The 26,808-nt window shown below is 29.6% G+C and overlaps 1 protein-coding gene across 3 annotated transcripts in view; it reads right to left on the reverse strand.

Annotated features, from left to right (window-relative positions):
* Window positions 1–3,370: 3,370 nt before the first annotated feature.
* Window positions 3,371–26,808, reverse strand: part of LOC145293107 (uncharacterized) — a 199,733-nt gene continuing 176,295 nt past the window's right edge. For all 3 annotated transcript variants that reach the window (XM_080139496.1, XM_080139488.1, XM_080139506.1), the window contains 13 exons: window positions 22,720–23,071; window positions 21,270–21,424; window positions 20,452–20,515; window positions 13,415–13,478; window positions 12,139–12,296; window positions 11,184–11,309; window positions 10,497–10,647; window positions 9,355–9,674; window positions 8,650–8,757; window positions 8,266–8,524; window positions 8,046–8,152; window positions 7,841–7,963; window positions 3,371–4,831 (listed from right to left, as the gene is read on the reverse strand). In XM_080139496.1, coding sequence (XP_079995622.1) covers window positions 4,631–4,831; window positions 7,841–7,963; window positions 8,046–8,152; window positions 8,266–8,524; window positions 8,650–8,757; window positions 9,355–9,674; window positions 10,497–10,647; window positions 11,184–11,309; window positions 12,139–12,296; window positions 13,415–13,478; window positions 20,452–20,515; window positions 21,270–21,424; window positions 22,720–23,071 — 2,188 coding nt within the window. In that variant the 3' untranslated portion in view covers window positions 3,371–4,630. The remainder of the gene's footprint in view (window positions 4,832–7,840; window positions 7,964–8,045; window positions 8,153–8,265; window positions 8,525–8,649; window positions 8,758–9,354; window positions 9,675–10,496; window positions 10,648–11,183; window positions 11,310–12,138; window positions 12,297–13,414; window positions 13,479–20,451; window positions 20,516–21,269; window positions 21,425–22,719; window positions 23,072–26,808) is intronic.

Below are 26,808 nucleotides of genomic sequence, written 5' to 3' on the forward strand. Positions count from 1 at the left end.
CGTTTCTGTTTTCATATAATTCACGATGCTAAAACCAACGAACAACTGATATTTGCATTAGATGGAAAAATTTTCAAATAAAGCTGTGGCAATTTTTTTTTAATTAAAAAGTAAATGTTATGGTAAGGTTTTAAAAAAAAATAGTCTTTAACCTTAAAAGAAAATACAAAAAATGAAACCTTTAAAGATGCGGCGACTTTTTTTTTTTTTTACTGTAACAATGAATAACATTAATAATACAAAATGTAGTCTTTACGTAACTATTAAGAGAAAACCAACGATATTTTCATTAGATGAAAACATTTTTAAAAAAAAGCTACATTTTGTATTATTAATGTTATCAACTTTGTTATATTAAAAAAAAAAAAAAAAATCATTGCAGCTTTCTTTTTTTAATGTTTTGATTTAATAAAAAATATATAGCGTTCTAAATTATGAGATGAAAAAAAATGAATCTTTAAGTAAACGAGAGTTGTCTCCCTCTGCACAGTGACAAACTGTAAAACAGCGTCCATTATGAATATCTCCAGTATCAAATAATCTATATATATATACTGTGAAAGTTACTTTATGCATGAAAACCAAACAGGGGAAATATAACATATGAGAAATATTTAGAATCCAGTCTCACCTTGCTGTTATTTCAGATCATTTGAAACCATAATAGCAAGTTTTAGTCTCCCCTCTATCAAGGCCAAGCGTTTGGAGGAAATATCAGATATTTTGTGATTTGTATGCAAAACTAGGAAAATAAATGACTATGATTGAAGCATTTTATGACTGAAAAAAATGTCAAAAATAGACTCTGGATGATGGATGATCCCCTTAATGTGTGACCTTAAGGGCAAATGTCACATAGCTAACTATACAATTCAGGTCATTACCTTTCCAACAAGCCTTCATTTGTTAAATTCTTATCAAGTCGCTCAGATATTGTCAAAAATGGTGATCATATATATATATATATATATATATATATATATACTTGTAGCCAAATTGAATATTGAAATGTTCATATCTTTGGTCTTATTGGACGAAACTACATGAAAAATTGCAGGCTTCTTGAAGATTATAATACGATTCTATGGTTGAAATTTTATGACAATTGGTAAAAAAGAACCTATATTTTACAACCAATAAAATATGCCCAAATTTGTCTGCATTTGTGTGTGTATATGTGTGTCCTGGCAAGCCAGCTTTAGTTTTGCTGCTTTGGGATGAATTTTGCTTGGTTGTCTCCCTTGTCAGGCCACTAAAATATATATATATATATATATATATATATATATATATATACACACACACACACACACACATACATACACAAATTAGAACCCTAGGATACGGCATTAAAAAAATAGTAAGAAAATACAGTACAGTATAGTACATAATCAAATAACATTATAAATAACACCATAAGGCGGAGCAAATACCGTAAACAGGGGTTGGAAAACTCATACTCCACATCGTCACCTGAAAAAACCGTATCCTAGGGCCATCATATCGCAGAGTTCTACTGTGTGTGTGTGTGTGTATATATATATATATATATATATATATATATATACAGGATGACCCAAAAAACGAGCCTACTTAGAGTTGGGGCACGGGTCACCCTGATTGAGATATATATATATATATATATATTTTAATATGTTACAGAAAGTATGAAAAACATCCATTCCATTGGTTTCAAATCTAATACAGTCTATGGTCGATTATATTAGACTCTCTTCAGCCTGTTCAGAGATATAAACAGAGGTTGAAGAGAGTCTGTTTTTACTCAAAAACTGTAATTTTTTCATGGACTCATCGACTAAACAATGTGCTCAGGGATGTATAGACAACAAAATAGAAAAGTTTAAGTGTAACATCTTTTCATTTTAACTTCTATTTCCTTCTCTACATTTATCCCATTACTCTTCAATCTCTCAAATCAAGGATTTCCCATCCTTCAATAGAGGGCAGAACAGAATATGATGATGATGATGTGTGTGTTAGTATGAAGGCAAGTTTCAGATCAACAGTTGATGAAAAGAAATTGCTTTAAATGTTGACCATCCTTGATTCATTTTGTACCTGTTGACACTCGCACTTCATCAAAAAGTTGATATAAATCAACTTCACTTTACATATTTGGCAGACAGCCATTATATAATTCAGAGTTGGCCAGGAATATGGGCAACATAATGTGTTCTTAACTAAAAAAATTTCATTTCAGTTATTCTCCATTTTTCTATTGTCTCCTCTTTCCAATATTAAGTCGATTGTGTACCATTATTGTTTAACTCTTTCTCTGACGACAAAAATCATAAAGACAAAACATTTTTGATAAAATTTGCAATGATATAGCTGCAGATCACCTTCTGCCATATATTTTTTTTTTCAAATCCAATAGAAAATATTCATTAGGCTTCTAACTTGCATCCTAAAAGTAATAAAACAAAAATGTTAACTGTCCTAAAATGATCTGGAAATAGGGGATCATTTTACATTAAATCTAAATATATATAAAAGTAACCTTGTCTGTTCGTGTACAGAACAGTCTGCCAAACTACTGTCAATTTTTGGTTGACAAACTTGAAATTTGATATACAGAGGATTTGGACCTGTAAAAGAAATTCAATTTGGTTTTTAGTAAAAATAGCTGCTAAGGGATCAAAATTAAAACTTGGCTAAGGGTGTTATTTCTATGCATGCACAAGTATAAATTTATACTGTTACCGTTACTTTTTGTCTATATGCGTAAGGACATAGTACAGATGGTAATAGATAAGGATGGAGGGTTATAGGTTTTGGTTCTAGCTGATGGCACTAAAGTTTTTTTTTTTTCTTTAAACATTTTAAACCACTACTACATACTGGGTACAATAAAATAATCAAAGAATTGCTTCTATAATACAAAATCTGCATAAATTAAACATCATATTGAAGCGTATTTTACGACTGAGCAACACAGGGTGACCTGCTAGTTTATATGTAACAGATTCCCTCACTCTAAATTCTAAAATATGTTAGCTTTTTTTTTTTTTTTTTTTTTTATAATTTAAAGCTAATCACACTTATTGATAGGTGGACATTAAAATCCTCTTCACTATTGGAAAATTATATTGCAACTCAATACTTTCGAATATCTCTGGCGCTAGACAAAAACTATCATTTTTTTATTCAACAAACTTTTTAATGTTTTAACTCAAGTTATATATTACGTATGTTTTCTTTCTATATTCTAGTCTATGCTTATTATGATCATGCTATCATGGGATTTTATGCATTTTTTAGATGCAAAGAGCAATACTGTCATAAAAACAATTTTCTTTTTCTGATTTTGTAATTTTTGATGTTTAAAATAAAAACAAAACAAGTGTACTTACAAAAGGAAAAATGGTTTTTGTTTTTATTTTACAAGAGTCACAAAAGATGGACAATAAAAATGTTAAAATAACAACCTTCAAAATGAAGATCTTAAATCTGTACAGAACAACGACCAATAAATTATCTATTTGATTGGTCAGTGCATTGTGTTTTTTAACAGATGAAAAGGTATTTCATTAGCCCCACCCACCCCTTTTTTAGAGACAATCTCTGGATGCAGAAGCAAAAGGGGGAAAAAAATGTTTGAAATTTGAAAACTTTCTTGTCTATCATATTGACGAGCTAAATGGTTTAAAGATTAAAAACATTTTAAAATAGCTAATAAAAGTAACAAAAGTAAATTGTTTCCTCAGATCTTTCAACATTCATCAGAAAAACATAGCATAAGACATTTAAATCCTTTAAATATTAGTAATAGTTTCACAGAATCAATTCTTTCTCTTGATCAAATATATAACTTTGCTGTTCTGTTGAATTTATTTCTCTAATGATTGTTAAAAAATCTTACGAGACGATTTACTCAAATGAAGCTTCAACTTTTGTTAGCTATTTTAATATGTGCTTATAAAGAGGAGGATTTTTCTTTATAAGCTACAAGTATTATTGTCTTTAAAAGAAAATGTTGCACAAGTCAAAAAATATCACAAGAGGCAATCCACACCCACACACTTGCACACACTTTCACCTACCCTCCATACACACAGAAGACTGCTGAATAATCAATGCATACAACCTCAAAATGCAACAATGTTCATCTTTTAAATTAAAAAAATGCTTAAATTAAAAAAAAAAATTTTGTAAAGAAAATTTTTTTAAGAAATGTTAATTTTTTTTTTGTTCTTAAATAAAAAAAAGAAATATAAAGAAATAAAATACATAAATATAAGATTAAATTTAGAAGGAATAGCCCTAAACAAGAGAGAAAGTAAACAGAAATTAAATGCTAAAAGCATCAAAAAGTTGGGGCTGACATTTTAAGAGTTTTATGAATGGAGCAAGAAAGAAAAATAGAGTTAAACAAAGAAGCTTCATGCATCCAAAATATCAAAAAGTAAAAAAAGGGTTAGAATGTGGGAGGGGAATAAATTATTTTTTAAATTAAGTTTTATTTCAAAGTCCAACGCGTGTTATTCATGTGTGGGGGCAGGGGGAGGATTTTAAAATGAGTGAAATAAAAAGGGCAGAGGTTCTTAATATGATGCTAATGAGGAAGATGATGATGATGATGATGTGTGTGTGTGTGTATGCAACATAGTTAATGCCGTCGACCTCGACTTCGGCTCCTTGACACTGGTCGACGATTCTGGCGCCAGTTACTATTGTCATCCCTTTTGTCCTTTCGGTTCCGATCTGGAGTAGCAGTATTACCACCACCACCGCCTCTTCCGCCACCACCACTACTTCCACCGGGAGCATTTCCACCACCTCCACCACGTCTATCTCGATCTGGCCGTTCCTTAATAAAAGAAGAAAAAAGGATTATTATAAATGTTTTGTGTGATTTTTAATCAACATTTTTCTCATAGGACATTTACAATTATATGAGAATGAAATTCATTAAAAAAAAAAAAAAAAAATATCAAATTGATTATTTTTTTCTCTCTATTATCAATTAAAGATGGTAGAAAATAAACATTTTTTTTTTTTAAATAATACAAATTCTAAATTGGATAAATAGACACTCACCAAAAGGAGAGTAAAAAAATGGTAAAAGAAATGACAATGTGGGATTTGCATTAATCCAGCACATCATAGACGATTATCTCTAATATGAAGACACCACGCAGTCTTGTGATGCGGAGTTTGTTGACTTAAAATAGTAAATTAATATATTAATTATATAAAATTCTACTCGCTTATTTTCCATAATTTTAGGTGTACACTAATATTTTTTTTAAATGATTTGAAGAACCATATTTCACATCTGCTTCTTTATAAATAAGCACCAAACATTTATTCCCACACAATCATTTTGATCCTTCTTTAACGAGTGTCTAGTTATTCTAGTTAGAATTTGTACTATTTTTAATGTTTTTGTAAGATAAATCTATTCTAATGGACATGGAATTAAATATGTAACCAAGTTAATCAGAAAATAGGATACTTTAAGTAAAACCACTGTTATAATAGGATGACACTAGATTTAAAAATCATGGTGCATATTTAGAATAACACTTATTTAAAGAAAAAAAAATATATAGAAACATCTTTATGGTGTACATTCTCATCGCAGAACAAAGATGTTATTTTCTAAAAATCATGTAAATTGATTAAGCAGATTTTTGTTGTTTTTTTTATTGAAGAAAATTTTACAATTTTTAGCAATTAAGTATATTTTTCAGTTATTGATGAACTCTTATGGAGAAGTAAATCTTGACAGTCAAATCAAATTGCCATCCCTTGAATTTTAATGCAACCTAAAAAATATTGATTACCATATGTCCCCCAAGTAAGCAAAAAAGTTTGATTTTCTTTAAAAAAAAAAAAAAAAACTTGATCAATTGACATAATTTTTGGAATATGACATCATTGCTCTATGACAGGTATATACAAAGATTTTTCTGTATTTTTGTTTTTAAAAATAAGTGTAATTCTAAATAAGAATAACCATAATTTTAAGATTGCGATATTACTTTTGATAATTGATATTAACTCTCTTCAGACGATTGCTGTTATCAAAATTACATACTGTATATTTTGGCATATAAGACAACCTTTAAAGTTAAAAAATCATCTTTAAAAACTAATATTTCATAAGATACCAGGTGTTGCAATCTCTAGCCTAGGCTAAACAAACATGGTTTCATGATTTAGCAGTTGTGTTATACAACCAATATATGGTAAATTTATTAAAATTTGCTCCAATTTTGTACAGCCACCTTATATGCTGAAATATACGGTACTTCTTAATATATTGAAATGCAAAAAGGAAGCAGTAGACAAAATTTTTGTTCACCTTAGTGTTTTCAGAGAGCAATAAAATTGTCATTATTAACATTACTGTATTTGGCATCTGAATGGGAGTAAAATAATCTTTTTCTACTTAAAGTTGTGCAAAGTTTCTTTGGACTAATTCATCTTCGTATTATTGTGAACATGAGTGATGGGAACAGTATTACTCAGGATCAAAAATGTGATTCTGTTTTATTCTACTTAGTGTTGGCTTGGAGCAATAAATATAAAATTACATTTAAAAGGGATAGTTTCAATAAATAAATTACATTATTTTTTCAGGCTACTAAAACGAGAGGAATGAGTTGAGGAAACGAGAAAGATATTACACACACTAACTTCTAATTAATTGTTTGATGGGCGCCAGGCAATGCCAAGTAGCTCAGCTAATATATATATATATATATATATATATATATTATATATATATATATATATAAAAGTGAACGTGTCTGTGTGTGTGTGTACATTTCCCTACGCAATAACTCTCTCAATTTTTAGTCTACAGACTCAAACGATTTGACCTTTGAGAACGCTACAAAACTCCTCCGACAATTTTGGGTTTACGCACTTGAAATTTTAGATATAGGTTCCTTGGACATGGATCTAACTTAATAACTTAATTTGAGCCCAAAACAATAAATTTTAAGGGGTCATAATAGGGGGCAAAGTTTTTAAAAAATTGACCTCTGCGGTCTTTTCCAAATTACTCAGAGAATTTCTGGTCTAAATATTTGAAATTTTACATAAAGGGTATTCAGAGATAGGACAAGCTTTTTCATCAGTTTGGGTCGAAAATTTTTAGTTACCAATATATGTATGTATGTCTGTTTGCATGTCTGCCTTAAACTTTCAATAGAGGCGACGGATTTTACCAAGATCAGTATCGTTTTAAAGTTCGACCTTTCATACGACAAATATCGAAAAATTGGCTAAAAACATTAATATCTTCCCCTTCAACTAGGCACTTTTCTACAGGGGGGGGGTCACTTTTTTCGCCGATATTTTTTAAAGTTATCCTCTCCTTTAGATTGTCTAGCCTTAATTTTTAAAAATGTTACTTCTGGTTTAGCGGTGGTCATAACAGCATAAATGTCAGGTTTTACCCCATTCTTTTCCTCCTTTGCAGTAAGGGTTTGAGCCTGCCTTCCTACTACCACTTTTTTTTTTTGTTTGCTCAACATACACATCCGGGCAACGCCGGGCTGAAATGCTAGTTGAAATATATTTCAGAAGGGGAGGAAAGACCAAAAACCAACAAAATCTTCCATTACTTCCTCACTTAGTTAAAATCTCATGTGAAATCTTTTACATTAATAAAACACGAATGCACTAAACAATCTAATATCCACCCATGTATCAGACAACAGTTGACTGTTGTCAGACTTGTCAATTATACTTATTAAACTCCTGTTTTTGGATAGCTTTATCTACACATAACCTCAAAAGTATATTACTGAATCAGGAGTCCAATTTTTTTCAGTTGACCACACATTAAAAAAAAAATTTCTACCTTTCTCTTTTCCTCCATTTCTCGTCTTTTTTTTCGCTCGGCTTCTTCCTGTTTCTCCAATTCTCGACGCCTTTGTTCCCGTTCTAACTGCCGTTGACGTCGTTCTCGTTCTCTCTCAGCAATCTAAAATAAAAACAATGGTTTTATATATTTACACAAATCAAATTTATTGGGATTTAAAATAGGAAAGTTAAAAAATATTAACCTGAGTTTCTGTCAAAGGCAACCAATATATGTAAGGAGTTGTCTTCGTTTTTCTGAACAAATCGTCAAGTAATTTGGCTGGTGCTTCTTCCTCAACAACTTTTTTCTCTATTAAAATAAAATCACATATTTAATAATTTCAGATTTTGAAGAAGAAAAAAAAATCCTAAATTATAAATTTGCAAAAAAGAAAAAAAAAAGTATTTTATTTATACCCTAACCTTTTCTTTCTCTCTTCTCACGACTCAGTGCACGTCTTCTTCGTTCTCGGGAACGGGATCTTGAGCGTGAACGAGACAGAGAACGTGATCTCCTTCGAAGCTTTCCTCGATCCCATTCACGGACTTTTTTAGTCTCTTCTTTTTTCTTTATTTCCCGTATACTTTTTTCCGTAGGTTTGATAGGTTTCACCATAACATCCTGTTGAATCTCTCGAATGATATCCTGCGGGCCATCTTCTCTCGACCGATAATAATTTACCTGAGAGAGAAACAGAACAGAAGAAATGCAATTAAATAATTTGCATAATTTTTAACTGATAAAGTTAGAATTTGATGCAAAAATAGACTGGTAAAATTGAGGAAGAAAAAATAACAAACCCTTACCTCATCATCTGTAGCATATTCAACACGTAAAATCTTAGGATTTGACGATGGCCACTTAGTTCCATGGAGAGCTTTCCTCGTTAAGATGGCTTCATCTTCGGTACCATACTAAATGAAGTAAAGACAGAAACAATCTTAACACAGAAACTAAATGACAAAAAAAACATTCATGTGTTTTTACATCTTTGTACATCAGTCGTCGAAATAGAAATTGAAATGACGCATCTTATTTTAGATTTTTAGAAGAGGTTCTGTTGGTTAAACATAAGTTTGAAATAGACTTTATATTTCCAGTTCAGATTAATGGATCCTTTAGGAAACTATTTAATAATGTACTTATTTCTGTGGTAGTACAACTGTTACAACCTCTGTTATTACCGATTTGGAATCCTGGATTTTGCCAAAAGGTTACTAATTTAAAATTTATGTCTAATGCCATTAAAGTTCTGTTTTTTATTTCTATTTTGAAAACTAATATTTTTTTTTAATGTTTTGGAATTTTGAATATGTTTTCTCAACAGCAGACAAAAATAGTAATAAGTTGATAATAAAAAAAAGGACATCGACAGCAATGAAATAATAACAATACCACATAATTTATATGGGTTCAGCTAACAAATAAAATTACTTTTCAGTCAAATATGTAATTTAAACATCTAAGTTTAATTAACGGAAAAATGTGATCTCAATCAACCCTATTCTCACCTTGGCAAAACAATGTGATTTGATTTTATCAATCCAGAATCCATTGTCGACAACTGTACCCGTCCTCTTTAAAAGTTCTTTCAGCTGGCCAAGAGTGAATGGACGTACCAAGTTACGGACATGGATTATTTTACTAACTGGATTGTGTGCTGGGGACGGAGAGCGACGAGCTGCCATGGGTTCTTCAGGCTCTGGCATAGAGGATAACTGGTGACTTACTCGCCTGTGTGTAATAGGAGTGGTCAGAGCTGACTTGTTACAGACAACAACAGTTGTTGATGTCTGTTGGGGAGCTGTCGGCTGTGTTGAGGTAACAGGTTCTGAAAATACAATCATGTAAAATAGCACTTTTTGAAAAATGAAATAAAAAAATTTTTATTGTAGTTATAAATAAATTTTTTAATTTTATAAAATCAACAAGGTATTAAAATATATAGTTTTTCAAATTGAAAACTAAAGCAAAAAATATGAATTAAATAGAAGAGTGAACCATAAAAATTAACATTAGTTATAAGAAATAAATATCTGTTTTGCAAAAGTGAACTATATAAAATTTTATAATGGCAGACATATACAGTGGATTTCTAAACATAAGCAAAAACAAGAAAAAGATATTGCTGAATTTTAATATTTTATTAAAAATTCTAAACTATATTTTTAAGATTTCTCAGAAGAGTCTAAAATTTATGAAAAATAAAAAACAAATTTTGATAATGTATTGTATTTTGCTGCTTTGGTAGAATTTATTCTTTAGATAATACAAAAATTTGGTCATATCTAGTGTATTTCTTACATTTCTTGATGATGATGATGATTTTTTACAGATCAGATATAATCATACCCAACGATTTAATATATTTTTTTTTTATTAATTGAAATTACTCTCGGTTAAGTATTAAAATTTAATTTAAAAAGAAAATACCTCTTTCCAATGTTCTAACCTGTCGGTAGGCCAAAATAGCATGTTCACAAATGTCTTTTTGAAATTTTGAGCAAGTGGTTCATCTTATTTACACAAGGAAACCTAACAGCAAATAACCCTAACCTTGACATAATCATAATTTCCAGATGAACCTAGATCAGATGAAACTACTCCTTTCCCCCAACTTAGATATATGATAATAAAGCAAATTAAATCCTACCCTTTTCTACATTAATGGTTGCAGCTCCAGTGGAAAGTCCAGTCGTCACTGGAATGATAGTTGGTTTGTCTAATTCTAAGTCAAGATCCGTTACTCGTTCACGGGTCAAAATAGCTGGTTCCATTTCCTCTTCCTCCTCCTCTTCTTTCATCTGCAACAAAAGTTTAATCTCTTAAGATAAAAACAAAAAAATATGAGAAATAGCAACTTAGATCAAACCATTTATTTTCCAGAAAAAATTGTGATCCTTCTTTATAATAAAGAAGCATCTTGTTTTAAAATCGATCAATTTTCTGTGTTTTTTTTTTAATTAATTCATTAAATTTTAATGCATTTCGATAATAGTTTTTGCAGTTTTTATTTTATTTATTTGAAAATATTGCCCTACTGATTATGCTTTAAAACTATGACAGCACAAAATGCCTACTATATTAATGCTCAACGATGTCAAACCATTTTTCTGATGCTTTGAGATGCCAAATGTTAAATTGATGAACTTTTTTGAGGCAACACCAATATTGTAGCATCTGATGAGTCAATTTATTTTTGCTTTTTATATTACAGAAACTAAACATTTATGTGCACAGATTCTAAAAGATTATGACAAAGAATTTATTTGAAAAATTAAGCAGAAAATTTTTTTATTATATGTGAATTTGAAAATAATCTTATGTGAAATCTTCCTACCTGTACAGTTCTTCTGAATTTGACTTCCGTTTTCTCTTCTTCTGGCTCAGAGAAAGAACAATCATCATGGCCGAGTTCTAAAATTGCTTCCTTAATGGAACTTGGCTTAATCTCTGGAATTAGACCCTACAATAGAAAAGCCAAAATGAGATATTCAAAAACAAAACATATCCCAAAAGTTTAAAATGATTTCATTTTCCATTCAGTCATCAAAATTTTAAATTAGATGAAAGACTCAATCATAATTTTATTTTAGCATACAATATTTTCAAAGGAAAATAAATTTTGCAAAGAACATTTTCTATTTTTACTGAAAAAAAAAATTTCATTTTTCTCCCCCATTTATTCACCTTCTCTGAAAAGACAAAGCTCCTTAAATTCTACTATAGCAAAATATTTTTCTCTAACAGTACATATGCTCTTTTTTAAATTTTTTGAAAATAAACAAGCTTTAAAATTGATAGCAAAACAATCAAAATAAAGACTATTTTATACTTATTTCACAATAAAACTGGAAACTGTGCTATTTTCTATTCAATTAATTTTTTTTTTATATTTTTTATTTAAAAATGCTTTGTTGTTTTCTACTCTTAGGTATAACTTTTTAAATAAGAGAATAAAAATAGTGGTATAACTTACCAAAAATCACTAATCATGATCACAAAAGAAAAACTACTAAATAATAAAACGAAAGCAAACTCAAAACAAAGGTATGAAGGAACTAACAGCAAAATTAAAATTGCAAGAGTGCCAAACTCTAATCAACATTCACAATGGAGTATAATTAACAATGCAAATCAATGTAAATGGATGAAATAATTTTTTTATCTGTCAGAAGTCTTAATGATACAAAAAAAAAAAAAAAGGGGGGGGAACTTTCCTTCATCCCCATAAAAGTAGATCTATAAATATAAAAACAAAACAGATAAAAAAAAAAAAAGAGAAGGGAGGTCACCTTTAGGGAATCTGTGGAAATATCAATGGTTGTAGATTTATTCGGTTTGACACTTGTCCCCCATTTCCGTTTACGTGGAACATTCGATGCTGCTGTCAAGGTTGGTTTATCTTCTGTTTTCTCTTCACCTTCCGTTTCATCACGATGTTGTAATTTCACTAGAATTACAAAAGTAAATAGCAATTCACTAAGTTTTATATACACAAAAATCTTATATGATTTGGTCTGTAACCAAAACTATGTTTCAATTCCCTAAGTCATATTCTCATTCTTAATGATTTTATTGAAAATCTCAAGATTCAAAATTATTTTTTATACTTACATCACATCAGTTTTATACATACACACTTTAAAGCTGCAATTTTACTTGTGGCAATATAGACTGTATGAGATTACTAATTTAAAAATTAAATTTTTATTGCTATAACTACAAGAGAATTTGATTGAGATATGTTGCATAAAGAGATAACATTTTGGATCACTAAACACTATTAAATAGAGAGATGGATCAGAGAAAGGCAGAGCAAAATTGTCTTGCACATCTTAAAAAAAATTGATAGTTCTAAAAAAAATTTTTGAATTGCATGTGATAAGAGGAGGCGCAATTAAAAATTTGCAAATGAAAGCAATCACAAACTGGACGAATAGACTTTCAGTTTGATTGAGATTGTCAGACTGACTTCCTCATCTTGGTTGGCCGAGTGGTCCTAGACGTTGTATCAAAGTTTACAGTTACCCAAAGGTGCTGAGTTCAATCCTGAATGAAGGCAGTGAAAAAAAGTAACATCCAAAACAGAGAATCAGCAACTATGTCCCAGAGCCTAGCTGGAGTCCGAACACGGTACCCCCGTAATAATAATAAAGGGTTGGGTTCAAGACTCCTAACAAACGGTTCCCCAGTTCGATATAAAACACCTGACGAAGGCCGGAGGGCAAAACGTCCGAAACGTTGTGACAATAACAATCAAGATGAGGAAGTCAGTCCGACAATCTCAATCAATGAAAACACCTCATCTCAAAAATACAGACAATTACTAGACTTTCAGTTTCTCAAAAAGGAGGCATTTTGGCACAAAAATAGAAATTGCCTTAGTATAAAAAGGTTTTCCCTACATTGACTAAGGACAAATTAACTTAAGTGTAGCATCAGAACAGATACTACACTTGGATCTTAGCTTAAAGGTCATACTTTATTTATTTTCTTAAAATATCTATCATGGAAAAGATGAAAAGCCTGTTAAACAAATATGATGAAGGAAAAATAGAAAATACTAACGGCATAATTGTAAAGCTGGCCGAGGGGTGCTATCAGTCATCATTGGATCTTTATTTTCTCTTGGCTGAAAATAATAGTGATCAATATTAAAAAAAAAAATACATTTATATTCATTAGATTTAAATTGATAATTATCAAAAGTAAATTACTAAGTTGGCTACCAAAAATAAATTCAGAAATGAGATCAATTTCCCGTTAACTACATAAAATTGCACAATTCCTTTTATAATTTTACAAAGTTATTTGCATTGCTTTTCTTTGGATGATTGTTATTTTCTATGTTTCAGCCGATGTGCTCTTTTGCTTTCTCCAAGTGTATTGTTCATCCTCAGTTGTGTTTTTCTGTATTTAATATTAATTACTTTTGCATACTCTGATCTTCCCTATTCAATATTGATTGAATATTTGTATGTTTCTGAAATAATTAAAATCCAAAAATTGATTAACACTTATGCATAATAGACATGAACATTCTTATATGTCATGCATAAACCTAGTTGAAAAATACATAGGAAAGCTAAGGACAATAGTCAAAATAAAAGCAATGCAAATAACTTTTCATTCCAAAAAATCAATACAAACTATTCCTCCCCAGATTAAAAAATTATCTGATTTTCAAAATATCATTGTTGCTCGAAAATAAAAATTTCTGATTGTTAAGAGAATCCTATAATCTTTCATAACATTTTTAATTATTCTTTTTTCTCATAAAGAGAACTAATAAAAACGTTAGTTGTAATGATATATTTTTTAGTATCATCTTCACAATTGAAACTTGACAGACACCCTTTTTAAGCATTGCTCGTTTTTATAATAAGGTGCGCCCTACAGAAAACCTACAGCAAAAAAAAACAAAAAAACATAGCATCAGTGGCTAAATATTTACTCCATATTCATCAATCAAAATCCATGTCTAAATTTAATTGATTAGAAAAACTGTCAGTCGAATTAATACAATTGATTCACTTAAATTATAATTTAAAAAAAAAATCAAGAGAAATCCTAATCTACGTAATCCCACTAAAACAAAGACACAAAGGTATCATGTAAATATTAATAAAATAGAAAATTAGACACCATTGAGTGATATTTTATTTTGGTGTTAGTTAAAATAAACTACATTAAATTTCACATATTTCTATCTATATTAAAGAAATGAAGTTCAGAAATTTACTGTATTTTCTGCCACACAAGATGCAGAGATTAATTGAAAATGTCAAAAAACAAATGATGCAAATTTGGCGAAATTTTTGCATACCTACTTTTACATCATTAGATGTAAACATTTATTGAGGATTTTTTGTTGTTGTTAAAAAAAAAAAGCCATCTTGTGTGACACAAAATAAAATTTTTTAAAAATGATAAATTATATAAAATTTCTGTTTTTTTTTTTTTTTTGTTTTTTTTTTTGTTTTTTACAATTACACAAAAAATGTTTCATTATTTTTAAATCTAATTTTTGACGTGGATACTCCAATTCTCATAAACTCTTAGAATTTTGATTAAAATGAGAAACCAGTTTGTTTTGTTAATTTTTACTTAGTACACAAGAACATTAGAGGTTGGAAATACACCAAGATTCTAAGAGTTTATAATTCTTTTAGCCCCCATGTCAAAATTGGACTATTGGAAAAATAATGAAACATTTTTTTCATAGCTACGTGATTATAAAAAAGCACCAAATGGCCCCAAAAAATTTAGTATAATTTGAAAATGTTTTTTTTCTTTCTTCTTTTAGGTGTTGGCTATAAACAATAGATATTTTTTTACTGTAAAGTGAACAGAATATTATGTTTAAGTTGTTTTTTTTATTATTTTGGTTTCTAGTAAAGAGAAATGATAAACACCAATAGTAGTAGTAGTACTAATAATAGTAATAATGATGAAGATGATAAACTAGAGAGCCTTTTATATATATAGATGTTAAAAAAAGAAAAGATCAAATTGGCCAAAGTATTCATTGCTGGCCAATGTATAATAAGCATTGGCGAAAATACCAGCCTCAAAAATGTGTGCTCTCTCGCACGCCCTCTCTCTCTCTCTCTTTCTGTTTCTGTTGGTTCCAAAGAGAATGGACAAAGAAGCCACCATGCCGCAGGGAGGGTAGAACATCAGACCACTGTCAGCTCATCTTATAGATCACGTGGTGGTGGTGGTGTTGGGTTGGGTTACCAGTATCAGCAAACAGCATCACAGTGGTGGACCATCAATGGGTATGACGTGAGGGCATGGAACACAAAATAATATCTTCTACCGAGTCAGTTCAGGTATCATTGGTGCGTGATGGTGGCCACTCTGTTTAGGTGTGAAGAGTGTGAGAATAAAAAAAAAAAAGTTCAGTCAAATTATTGGAGGTTTTTTTTTTTTGTTGTTTTTGACACTTTGATCAAAAGTTGACAGAATTGATTTTGGTTCCTTCCTATTTTGATGAAATTTGTGTTAAGGAAGGCATATGAATTAGAGAAAGTCAGAGAACAACTTTTAAATGAGGATTTAGAGTCGTAGATTGACAAACAAATGCTGTCAAATATGACGAGATTTTTTTTGTTGAAATAAGGCAAAACATTGTTTTTTTGTTTGTTTTTTTTGTATTGGCTTTATTTTTTGTATTAGCTTTTTTTTAGTTTTCTCAATGTTCAAATAAAATGTTGCCCATGAAGTTCACATTTTTATGGCTGAGTGTTTACCGTTTTTGATGTTTAAACAAAGCAAGAAACATCCAACAAGTAATAACATTTTTGAAAGTTTAAAAGTCATTGTGGAAAAAAAAAAAAAAAAAATGTTCTCTCCATATTAAAAAAAAAAAAAAATTAGAAATTTCACAAGCGTTGAAATTTACATTTTTGTTTGCTTTCATTTTTTTTTTTTTTTTTTAATAGCTAAAATAAAAAAATCTCAGTCTTTTGTGCTTTAAAAATCAAAATATTGTTTTTAGAGATTTATGTGAATACACTAGAAACATGAATGTGTCAATTATACTTTCAAGCAGTAATAAATTACGTGATTTTGCATTGGTCTCATTCAGTAAGCAGAAAGAAGACAGTCACAAAGATTGTAAGGTGACCAGTAGATGTTTAATGGTGAAGTGTTAGTCTGTAAGATATTCTTTCACATAATATAAGTTGTTATGGTTCCACAGAAGAGTCTCTTTGGAAGACTTTTTTGGTATGAATATTGGTTATTCAAACTCAGACAACATCGAATAAATAAAAAGTCTCTTTTAGTGTCTGCCTTCGAATCATTCAAAAAGAAAAATGGTTGTAGTTGATGTCATTTGTTGGTTGTGCTGCATTTGATTACAGTTTTGCCTTTTGTACTTTTTAATACAATTTAATTTTTATCTTGGAGTTTGGTAATAATTAACTTTCAAGACTGATGACAAGGTTTCATCAAAACTTTTGTTGTCATGGAAAAAAAAAAAACATGGGCCATTTTTTGTGAGGAATTTTTCTAGCACAGTTAAATATGCCATAGACAACATCTTGGAAGAATGCAAAGGCACAGTATAATAAGTTGGTGATGAAGAATGGTGCCGAGTAAAGTTATCATCTGCAAAGACGATCCTTTTTCATTTATAATAAAAAGGACGTCTTCTTGTGTGAAGATAGCCTTTTTCATGGATTGCAATAACAGGTCAATGCGTCCTTTTTTTCTGGTTTCATTCGTAGTAGACAGCTTTTCTCCTGCATACTCAACGACTGGTCATCACAGAGGGGGTCAACAAGGGTGAGAGAGCCGCGTCGGGTAACAATTTCAGAGCAACACCTAGAAGCGCCTGATGGTGATGATCGCCCCTCTTCACTGCTCCCAGAAGATTTGCAATTCTCTATTGCATTGAGTAGACAGTAAGGTGGAATTAAAAACAATGGGGAGGTACTGCACAACAAAAAATAGTATCAAATAGGAGAAAGGAGGAGAAAGGCGCATTCAGTGTTTATCTTAAATTTTGATACCCAAATTTTTTTAAATTCCAAAATGTTAAAATAAATGGGAGCTTAACTGTATTCTGACAACAAAACTGTATTTGACTTTTTAAAATCAACAACTGAAATGTACATTGATAAACTTATTGAATTGACAATTTACATATGAAATGAAAAATATTAATACCAATGAACAGTCTTTACATATGTGCAAAAAGACCTCCCAATATTAATGGATTATTGAATTCTTTGAATTACTTATTAAGCACCAAATTTGCAGATTATGATTTTTCTTTAAACTCACATTTTTAATATTTAGAGAAATCAAATTCAAACTTATTTTAATATAAAAAAGGATTACTGTTGGCCCCTTTTTTATATCAAAATGATTATTAAAAAAGTAATATATTTGAAAATGCCAAAAATGGTTTATTTTTTAATATTAAACTCATCAAACCTACTTAGTAGTGAGCAAGAGTATTTTGATTTCCATTCTTTAGTTTTTCAAAAATCATGCCTTTATATTTGAGAGTTTTTACCAGATTATTTTTAAATAAGACTTTTACAGTTAAATTTAATTAAAGTTCATTAAATTAAGTGAACCAAATTGGTATACAGTTATGTTAATCTCTATAAAATGACTAAAAGGTAAATAGTTTTCCAAACTTTCAATCTATTAATGTACAAAGATTTGCTAATAATTTTAAAGCCAGAAAATATTTTCTATTCAACAGTTGAAAATGCTTCCCCTTTCTTTCAAATTTCGATGAGTTATACATTCATTTTCTTTTCTTTACTATAAACAAAAGATTAAAATGGCCGACTTATTTCAAAGAAATAAAAATGCATTTTTGATTTGAATAATTGATTAATTTGACAAACCTTAATCCCAAGTATGCATCATAATCTGAAAATTTGGCAATAATTGTGTTACTGGTGGGGGGGGGGGTCATATACATGTGTTGTGTACAACAGAAATGCTACCAAAAGACTTAATTATAAAAACTAATGTATAATAAACTAAAAGATAACAGAATAATAAAGGGAGAGAATTTAGTTTTTAATATTAACTTTGAGAAATTTAAAATATTATTTAACAGTATTTTGACCGTCTAACAAAAGATTATAACTGTACATTTCAGTTGATCATGTGTCCTACAAACAATTCAGAATCTACAATGTGTGAGCAAATATGGAAAATAACTGCTTTTAAAGAGAATAAAAAAAATAAACATAAAATGCAAGATTTTAGAAAAAAAAAATACAAAATAGCCAATATCTTCCATTTCATGATATTACAATTTTATATGCATGTAAACAATATGTACGGAAGATTGAAAACTATTTTTAAATAACAATGTCAGCTTAATTGATAAGAAAATTTTAAAATCTTTTAAATCTTAAGAGATTTGTTTTAACAATGAAATAAAAACTGATAAGCAAGTCTGTTTTACCGAGACACACATGAATAGATTCTGAGACAAAATTACTTGCAATTAGAAAAACAAAAGAATACCATCTGCATGAAAGAATACCATAGTAAAAATAAAACCATTTCAAATTAGACATTCAGAATTTTTTTAAATTTTATTCTAAGATTTTGGTTTTTTGATGTGAGGGGGTGGATCTTCAAAAATTCATAGTACTTGACTTGATTTTAAACTTTAATTCAAACCAGAAATTATTTTCTATTTAACAATTTAAAGGCTGTAAAATTATTTTCAATTTTTAAATGCTATTGTAGTAAATAATGTTAAACAATTATTAATACATGGAACAAAAATGTCTGAAGCATGTTTGTTTTTTGACAATGCAAAATTCCAAAATAATTCTGAAATCTTCATGCTGATAAATACAAATTTATGGCTGGAATTAAAGTTTAAAGGCAAAAGTTGAATATCGGTGTACAGTTGTGCTCATAAACCCAACACATGAATTTAAATTCACCCTTGTCATCTCAAACAACCAAAAAGTTAATTGTAAAACACTTTTTCATTATTTATTAGAGAAAAACAAAATTGAATATTTAAGAAATGATATATAAACATTGTTTCTTCATTGTTAAAAAAGAGAATGAAACAAAAGTTCTATTACAAAGAGCATGGAAACATGGGAAATAGTCTTTCAACTTTTGTTATTTTCTGTAAAAACAACAATGTTTGGTTTACATTTACTTTTAGGACATTTCCCCTTCATTTAGCAAAGTATAAAAAACGGGAGAATAAAATTAGGAGAGAAAGTGAAGACAAACGATAGTAGAGATTAAGATCCTTTTACAGACATTTAGAGTTGGGCTTGAATACTTTTGTTATTTAACTGTATCTTTTAGAATTGCCTAGAGATGTCAATAAAATGGAAATGTTCTTTTTTTAAATCATAATTTTAAAATAGACCCTAGAGTAAATCTATGGCTGTTAATCTTCAACTTAATATTCATTATGCAGCCTCTTGACACCCAAACTATTAAACATAGAAAACTCAAAATCTATAGGAATTATCTCATGTTCTTAGATTCCTCAATTCAGTTGTGTAACCTATTTTCACCATGTTTTTGTTTTGAAGTATTTTTGTTTCATTTTTATTTTTTTAAACTTTGTTTTCTTTTTGCACTTAGTTATGCATTTCATTATTATAAACATCTACTCCAGCTAATTATAAAAAATTTGAAACTCACCAATACAATGAAGAGGAAGAGAAAAGGAAATATTTTATTTACCGTAAGAAAAAAAAAAGATAATGGCAAACTCTTTCATGTAGATACACACCCACACACACACACACACAAAGAAGGTGTACATGAATGAAAATATAAAGAAAAACCTATGCAGGACACATTTTAGATTCAAATACAGAGTTCAGCAATCACTTGTATTATTTATTACAAGTGTGAAGAGAATACAGTAGTCAAAGAGATGCCACATTTCAATAGATGGTGGTCAATAAGAGGAAGGAGTTGAGAGGTCAAACAGACAGGAAGAAGAAAAACAGAAATTTAATTTTTTTTTTTTTGCAATTCTAAAAATCAAAACAAAATAAGACAATTATTAAAAAAGAAAAAGGAACAGTATCCTCCCCAAAAACAATAAAGATGTAATATAAAGTACAATATCTTACCTCGTTAGTTTTGCTTACTGAAGAATTGCTCTCCTTATGTTGTGACCCTTCATTCTCTAAATCACTACAAGATAAAAATGGAGAAATTGGATTGGTTTGCCTTTTTTATATCTCCCTCCCCATTTTTGTTTTAGTTATTTAACAGCAATATACAACTATGATTAACAATCCACTGAAGATAAATTGCTTTCATTTTGTCAAGTATTAACTAGGGAGTAAATATTGGTTAATACCTTTCCAACAATTTTAATATGTAAATGGTCACACAAGAAGCAGAAGGATTTGAACAGCCATTAAGATAGATTAAAGAGTAACTTAAAAATCCATTTAGATGTTAAAATAGAAAACTTGGAAAGCAATAAATTTATGCCTTTTTATTCTGAACATGTGTAACTGCCTAGCAAATGGAAGTTTCTAAGGATCTACAGAAATAAAAAAGGTGATTTGTTGTCATATTCAACAAGAACTTTCTCATGTGAACAACTATTCTGCACAATAATCAAATGTATTTATGGATGGTGTTCATGCATAAAACTATTCATGAAAACATTGACGGAATGGACTGACAGATTAGGAAACTTGCGGCTAGGGAGATGTTATTGTCTCAAAATCATAAAATCTCCTTTGAATAAGATTCATCAAGCAAAAAGAAAATAAGATTTTGGACAGCAAAAAAAGGTGTAATGCATTTTTAAGCTTTCTTCAGAATTATCAAATGCATATATAGTTATTCAGATTAATCAAAAACAATTTTCAAAAAATTATATTAGAACCAAGACATCTTTGTAGGGGGCACTCTCTTCAATTCCTACACTAACCTATCATCAGCAGCAATCTCGCCATCTTCTTTTTCTTCCTTCTCTTTCTTTTCTGCTTTAACATCCTTCTCTTCTTCTTTAGCAACAGATTCTTCAACCTTAGGGTTTGCGGCTTTATCAGCTTCCATTGATTCTTCTTCTGGTTCCTTGGGTTTCTACAATTCAAAAATTTGAATTTTGATCAATCAAATCATTTTTTTCTTCTTAAATGAAATCCAATTTAAGCAAATATTCTGTTCATATTCATTCTGGGTTTTAAAACTTTCATAGGATATTGTCATAAGAAGGAGTAATTGGGTAGAAGGAGATGGAACAGAAACAGGAGGTGGTTATATGCTATACATATAATAATAAGCAATTGGGGAAGGGGGGTACAGAGTAAACAGAAACATTAATATTACTGATAGTACAAGAATAAAAACTTGTTAAAATGAGGTAGTTTACTAAATATTTTTGAAAGAAAATATTTTTTAACTTGTGTGAAAATTTTTCCATTAACATTTGCCAATGAGAAAGCTGTGTTTGATCAAAAACAATAACGCATTGAGGATTTAGAGTGTTGTTTGGAATTATTTCAATGCAATAAAAAGTTTTTTGTGTCAATATGTGACAATAGATAAAACATGGATCCACTACTTTGTTCCAGAGTCAAATCAGCCGAGTGGACAGCTGCAGGTGAAAACTGTCAAAAGTGACCAAAGACACAAACATCAGAAGCAGGAATGAGTAGGGTATTTTGTTCAATTACCATCAGAAAGGAAGGACCATCAATAGTGAATATTATACAATATTAAAGATGCATTGAAAGAAATTACCAAAAATTGGATAACAAATGAATAAAAGAAAGTGCTCATTCACCAAGACAATGCACAAGAAAACCACTATAATGAAAAAAACTATATAAATTGTTCACACATTTCTCCTAATCTGACTTTAAGCGACTACTAGCTGTTTGCAGAACTAGACAAAAAAAAAAATGCTCCAGAGATTTGGCTTCAAATTGAGGATAAAGACAAATCCTCATACAAAAAAGACATAAAATTAAAGAAGCATTGGAATCAGTGTATCATGTTGATAAATAAAGTCAAATTTTGCCTGAAAGTTGCTGCTTTATTAGTTAGTCTCGGAACTTATTGAGTGATGTGTTATCTTACAAATTGAATGAATCCAATTGCTATTTTTAAGGATGATAACTATCAAACTAATTCAAGTTATAATATCTGGGTAATGACAACAGTTTTTTTCTATTTGAATAGGATCAAAATTTGAAAATCTTGTTGCTTTAATTTAAACTTGAAATATTACTTTTCTACACAATAAATCTGGATGGCATAAAATCAGAATTGTTATCTCAAAAAGGAGTTACACATGTGATAAACAATACTTGTTAGCAAATCATTGGCAGATTTTCATGAATCATGAAGGAGGGGAAAAAGTGAAGAGAATATACCTGAACATCATCTGGATTCTTGGTTGGTTGTTGTTTCTTTTTCTCTGGAGAATTTGAAACAGATCTTGATCGTGAACGCGACTTGGACTTTGAACATGACCTAGATTGAGAAGGCGAACGAGACCGGGATGCTGCAGGAGACCGTGACCAGGAACGCGATCGCGACCTTGAATGAGACCTTGAATCTGATCTCGAACGTGATCTAGATGACTCCGACTGGGATTTGGACTGTGATCTGGTTCTAGTTTCAGTAGGTTTACTTTCTGGCCGTCTGCTAGGAGAGCTGCCACTTGAAGACGACGACTGCGACCGAGAACGAGAACGGGATGCCTGAGAATGAGAAGACGGTGACCTGTAACAAAATAAAAAAGTAATTGATTAACTCTTAGATAAGAAAAAGGGGAGTTAAATAACTAAAGTTACCATCAACAGTTTTCTTCATTAACCTCATCTGCTGCAATTTTAACAAGATAACAATTGGAGAAAATGTATTTTTAAAAAAATAAAATGTACCCAAAATTCAGACACTGGAATTTAACACAAAATAAAAAGAGGGAAGAAAAAATTTTATTGATTAGGAATAAAAGTATTTCTGGACGGTTTCTTTTAAATATAATCTAAACTGTTAATAAGTATAATTGATATTCTAATGACAAAAGGTTTTATTTTATGGCTTATCACAGTTTGATTATTTAGTGACGAAAAATGAGATTTTCTTTTGTGAGGACAATGTTTATAACAATAAAACTTCAAACCAAATTTGATCTTGAAAAATATTTGAAAGTATTCTAAATGCATCCACACATTTATGAAATGTCTATCATTGTTTAAATTTGAAATAACATTTTCATATCTATACAGATAAACTTGAATGCCTACTAGACACCATCCTCGAATGTCTAAGATCTCTCTGTTCAGGGGTTTGTCAGGATAACCTGGCATGAGGATATTTTTCCCAACAAGTAAACCCTGACTAAATATTCCAAATAACAGTATTCGCTGCCTAATATGTCACCTCCTCGATATGGCTAACCAATACTGACTTTTATGGGGAATGGTGCACCTTCTCTATTACCTCAAGTAACAGCATGAAGCTGGATACATCACCAGAAAAGATGAATTCTTGTACTGGAATCCAGTAAGACTAAGAGACTACAAGAAAGGTATACTATAACATATTTAAATGGTCAATTGGGAAGAGGAAAATTATGGTAACTCCTTTACTAACTCACTGTTTGAGAGGTAAGCAAGAACTTTAATGGATTTTTCAAATATTTATTCATTTCATAAAGAGATCAAGTTGAAGTAAATGATAGGAAAGTGCCACTATTGTGAGCACTAAACAATATCTGATGAAATCCCAAAATCCAAACCACAAAATGATTTCTGAACATCACAAAAGATACGGCAGAACAATCTTCATCACAAAACTAGCCAAACATTTCCAACAAGACTTTCTTACAAATTTGACAAAATCAGAAAACAAGGAAATAGCCAAAAAAAAGTCCCCAAAAATATACTAAGATTTTCATTGAAAAAAATAAATTAATTAAACTGGAACAATGGGCCAATCAACAGTGCTAAGTATTTTCTGGATGAATTGAGTCAGGATTATAGATGAGGAAAGCTCCATAGACTGACTAAAAAGAAGGATAGCCCTACTATGACCAGGAGAAGATCATAATAGCTGGCCAAGATCAAGGCTTGATGACCAATGCTTTTAAAATGAGTGGTCTAAGCAATGATAACAAGTGCAGGTTCTGCCACACAGAAGTAGAGAGTTTGAGCCACCTGACATCCAGCTGTAAGGTTCTGCTGATAATCTATAAAATTCAGCAACAAGTCTTGGGAACATATACTAGAAAAAAAACAGTTGGAAAGAAATCATACACCATCCACTATGACTATGCAATACTTACAGTGACACACCAAGAAAACAGAGCTATTAAACCTGACATAATGATAAAAGACAAATGCTGAGTTAAACAGAGCTGAGAGGGAAAAGATTTAAAAAAATATCAAGGTCTTATGTAATACATGAAAAGAAACTGAAATCTTAGGAAGATCTCCATTATTCCAGTAATTATAGGAACAATCAAACTTATGAAACACTTTCAAAAATTACTTGGCAAATATAGTCTGTGAATCAAATGCAAGAGAGATTGCACTTAAAGGAACGGTTAAAATCTTAAAAAGATGTCAGTTGGAATATATGAGATATTGGATAAATGTCTATCATCCATTAGGATACCCTATCTCCATCTTGGACAAAAAGAGAGACACGTTCACATGGAAGCATCTCCAGAATGCTTCTTTTTTTTAATCTATTTTATTTTTACATAATTTATTTTCATTTTTTAATATCTGGAGAGAAAAAGAAATCATGTTACCCAATGTTATTAAAATTATATTTATATTAAAATTTAGGAGCTATTATTAGTTTTTAAGTTAAAAGTAAAATTAACTTGACTAAAACAGCAGGTTTAGATTTAAACTTTGAAAATCAATTACTTTAAAGATGAGCCAATCAACAGATATAAGAACTTACAAACAAAAAGGCTTCATTTATTTTATCAGTGCATTGTTACACTTTTCTTGTAATTACATTTCAGTTGCTACCAAAGCTTACAAATCCAAATCATTTCTTTCAACAATCATATTGAATAAATACGCAAGTGTGTTTATATAGTTACTTGATATTTTTGTTTTAAACAAAAATAAACTAAAAAATAACTACCAAAGTTGATGGTAACAAAGTCTATTTGATCTATTTATGAAAAAAAAATTGTTTACTGTTGGAATAGATGTGTGAGTATCTTATATAAGAAATAAAAACCATCAGTTTTAAGCAGAATATAAAAATATTTGCTACTAAAAGGGTGATAGAATTAAAAATTTTGCAGTTTGGGAACGTATTGTGTAGTTCACTTGGCACAAGTATATTTTTATATTTCTACATAGTTCTGTTCATGTATTGAGCAGGGCTGAAAAACAAAAATTTTTCCATTAATAAATTACATTGTTCAAAAAAAAAAAAAAAAAAAAAAACTATCCCCATGATGAAGACTGTATTAGCAACATCCACCTCAAATTGAATGTCATGGATTACTTTAAAAATATATTCTATACAGTTTAATTGAATGACAAACAATTATATCCCTTTTTTTTTTTCAAGGAGAAATAATACTAATTAAAATAAGAGATGATTTCTAAGCTATATGGTCTGAAGGGTGAAGTATTTCTTTCTGAAACAGCCAACTTTAAATTCAACCAAGAGTTATTTTTTTCTAAAGCTTGTATAAAAATATGCTTTTTTTTTTTTTTTCTGATATCCTCAATTTACAAAATGCTGAACATTTTTCAAATTAATTTACAGACTGTTTTGAAACTTTGTTAAAGGCATAACAGAACTTAACAATTGAGTTATAATAAACACAAAAGATTAGGATAATGATAAGTATTTAAAATCAGTATTTAAAAAAAAATCATGAGAATGAACTATTTGATATAATACAATATATTCCTTTACATTTACACAAAGTCTAAGAGATTACTTTTATGATGTACAAACAAACGTTTGGAATAATGGAATCATCAATTAAAAAAATAAAATTTTTAAATGCTATTAAGTGGTAACTAAAGTATATATATATATATATATATATATATATATATATATTGAAGAACAGTCTTCAAAATTATGCAATAAATTATCACATTTTAAAGAATTTTTAGTACAGTAGAACCACAGGATACAGCATTAAAAATTGGTAACAAAATACAGGTCAGTATATAATCAAATAACATTATAAATAACACCGTAAGGTGGGGCAAATACTGTAACCAGAGACTGGAAAAACATATTTCACATCATAACCTGAAAAAAAAAAAAAAAAAAAAAAACTGTATCCTAGGGCTACCGTATCCCGGGTTCCACTATATTGTCAAATATTTTATGTAAAATTTAAAGATGTGTTATTGTATGAAATAATTTGTACTATTTTGTATAGTGAGTAATCATGAAAGCAATTGAGTCCTAATTTTGAATTTCAGATTAATATTTAGTATTTTTTCAGTAATTATAGCAAT

Source organism: Euprymna scolopes, chromosome 2 (genome assembly GCF_053919585.1).
Source record: "Euprymna scolopes isolate OS-2025 chromosome 2, ASM5391958v1, whole genome shotgun sequence".
In the NCBI taxonomy this organism is placed as follows: Eukaryota; Metazoa; Mollusca; class Cephalopoda; order Sepiida; family Sepiolidae; genus Euprymna; species Euprymna scolopes.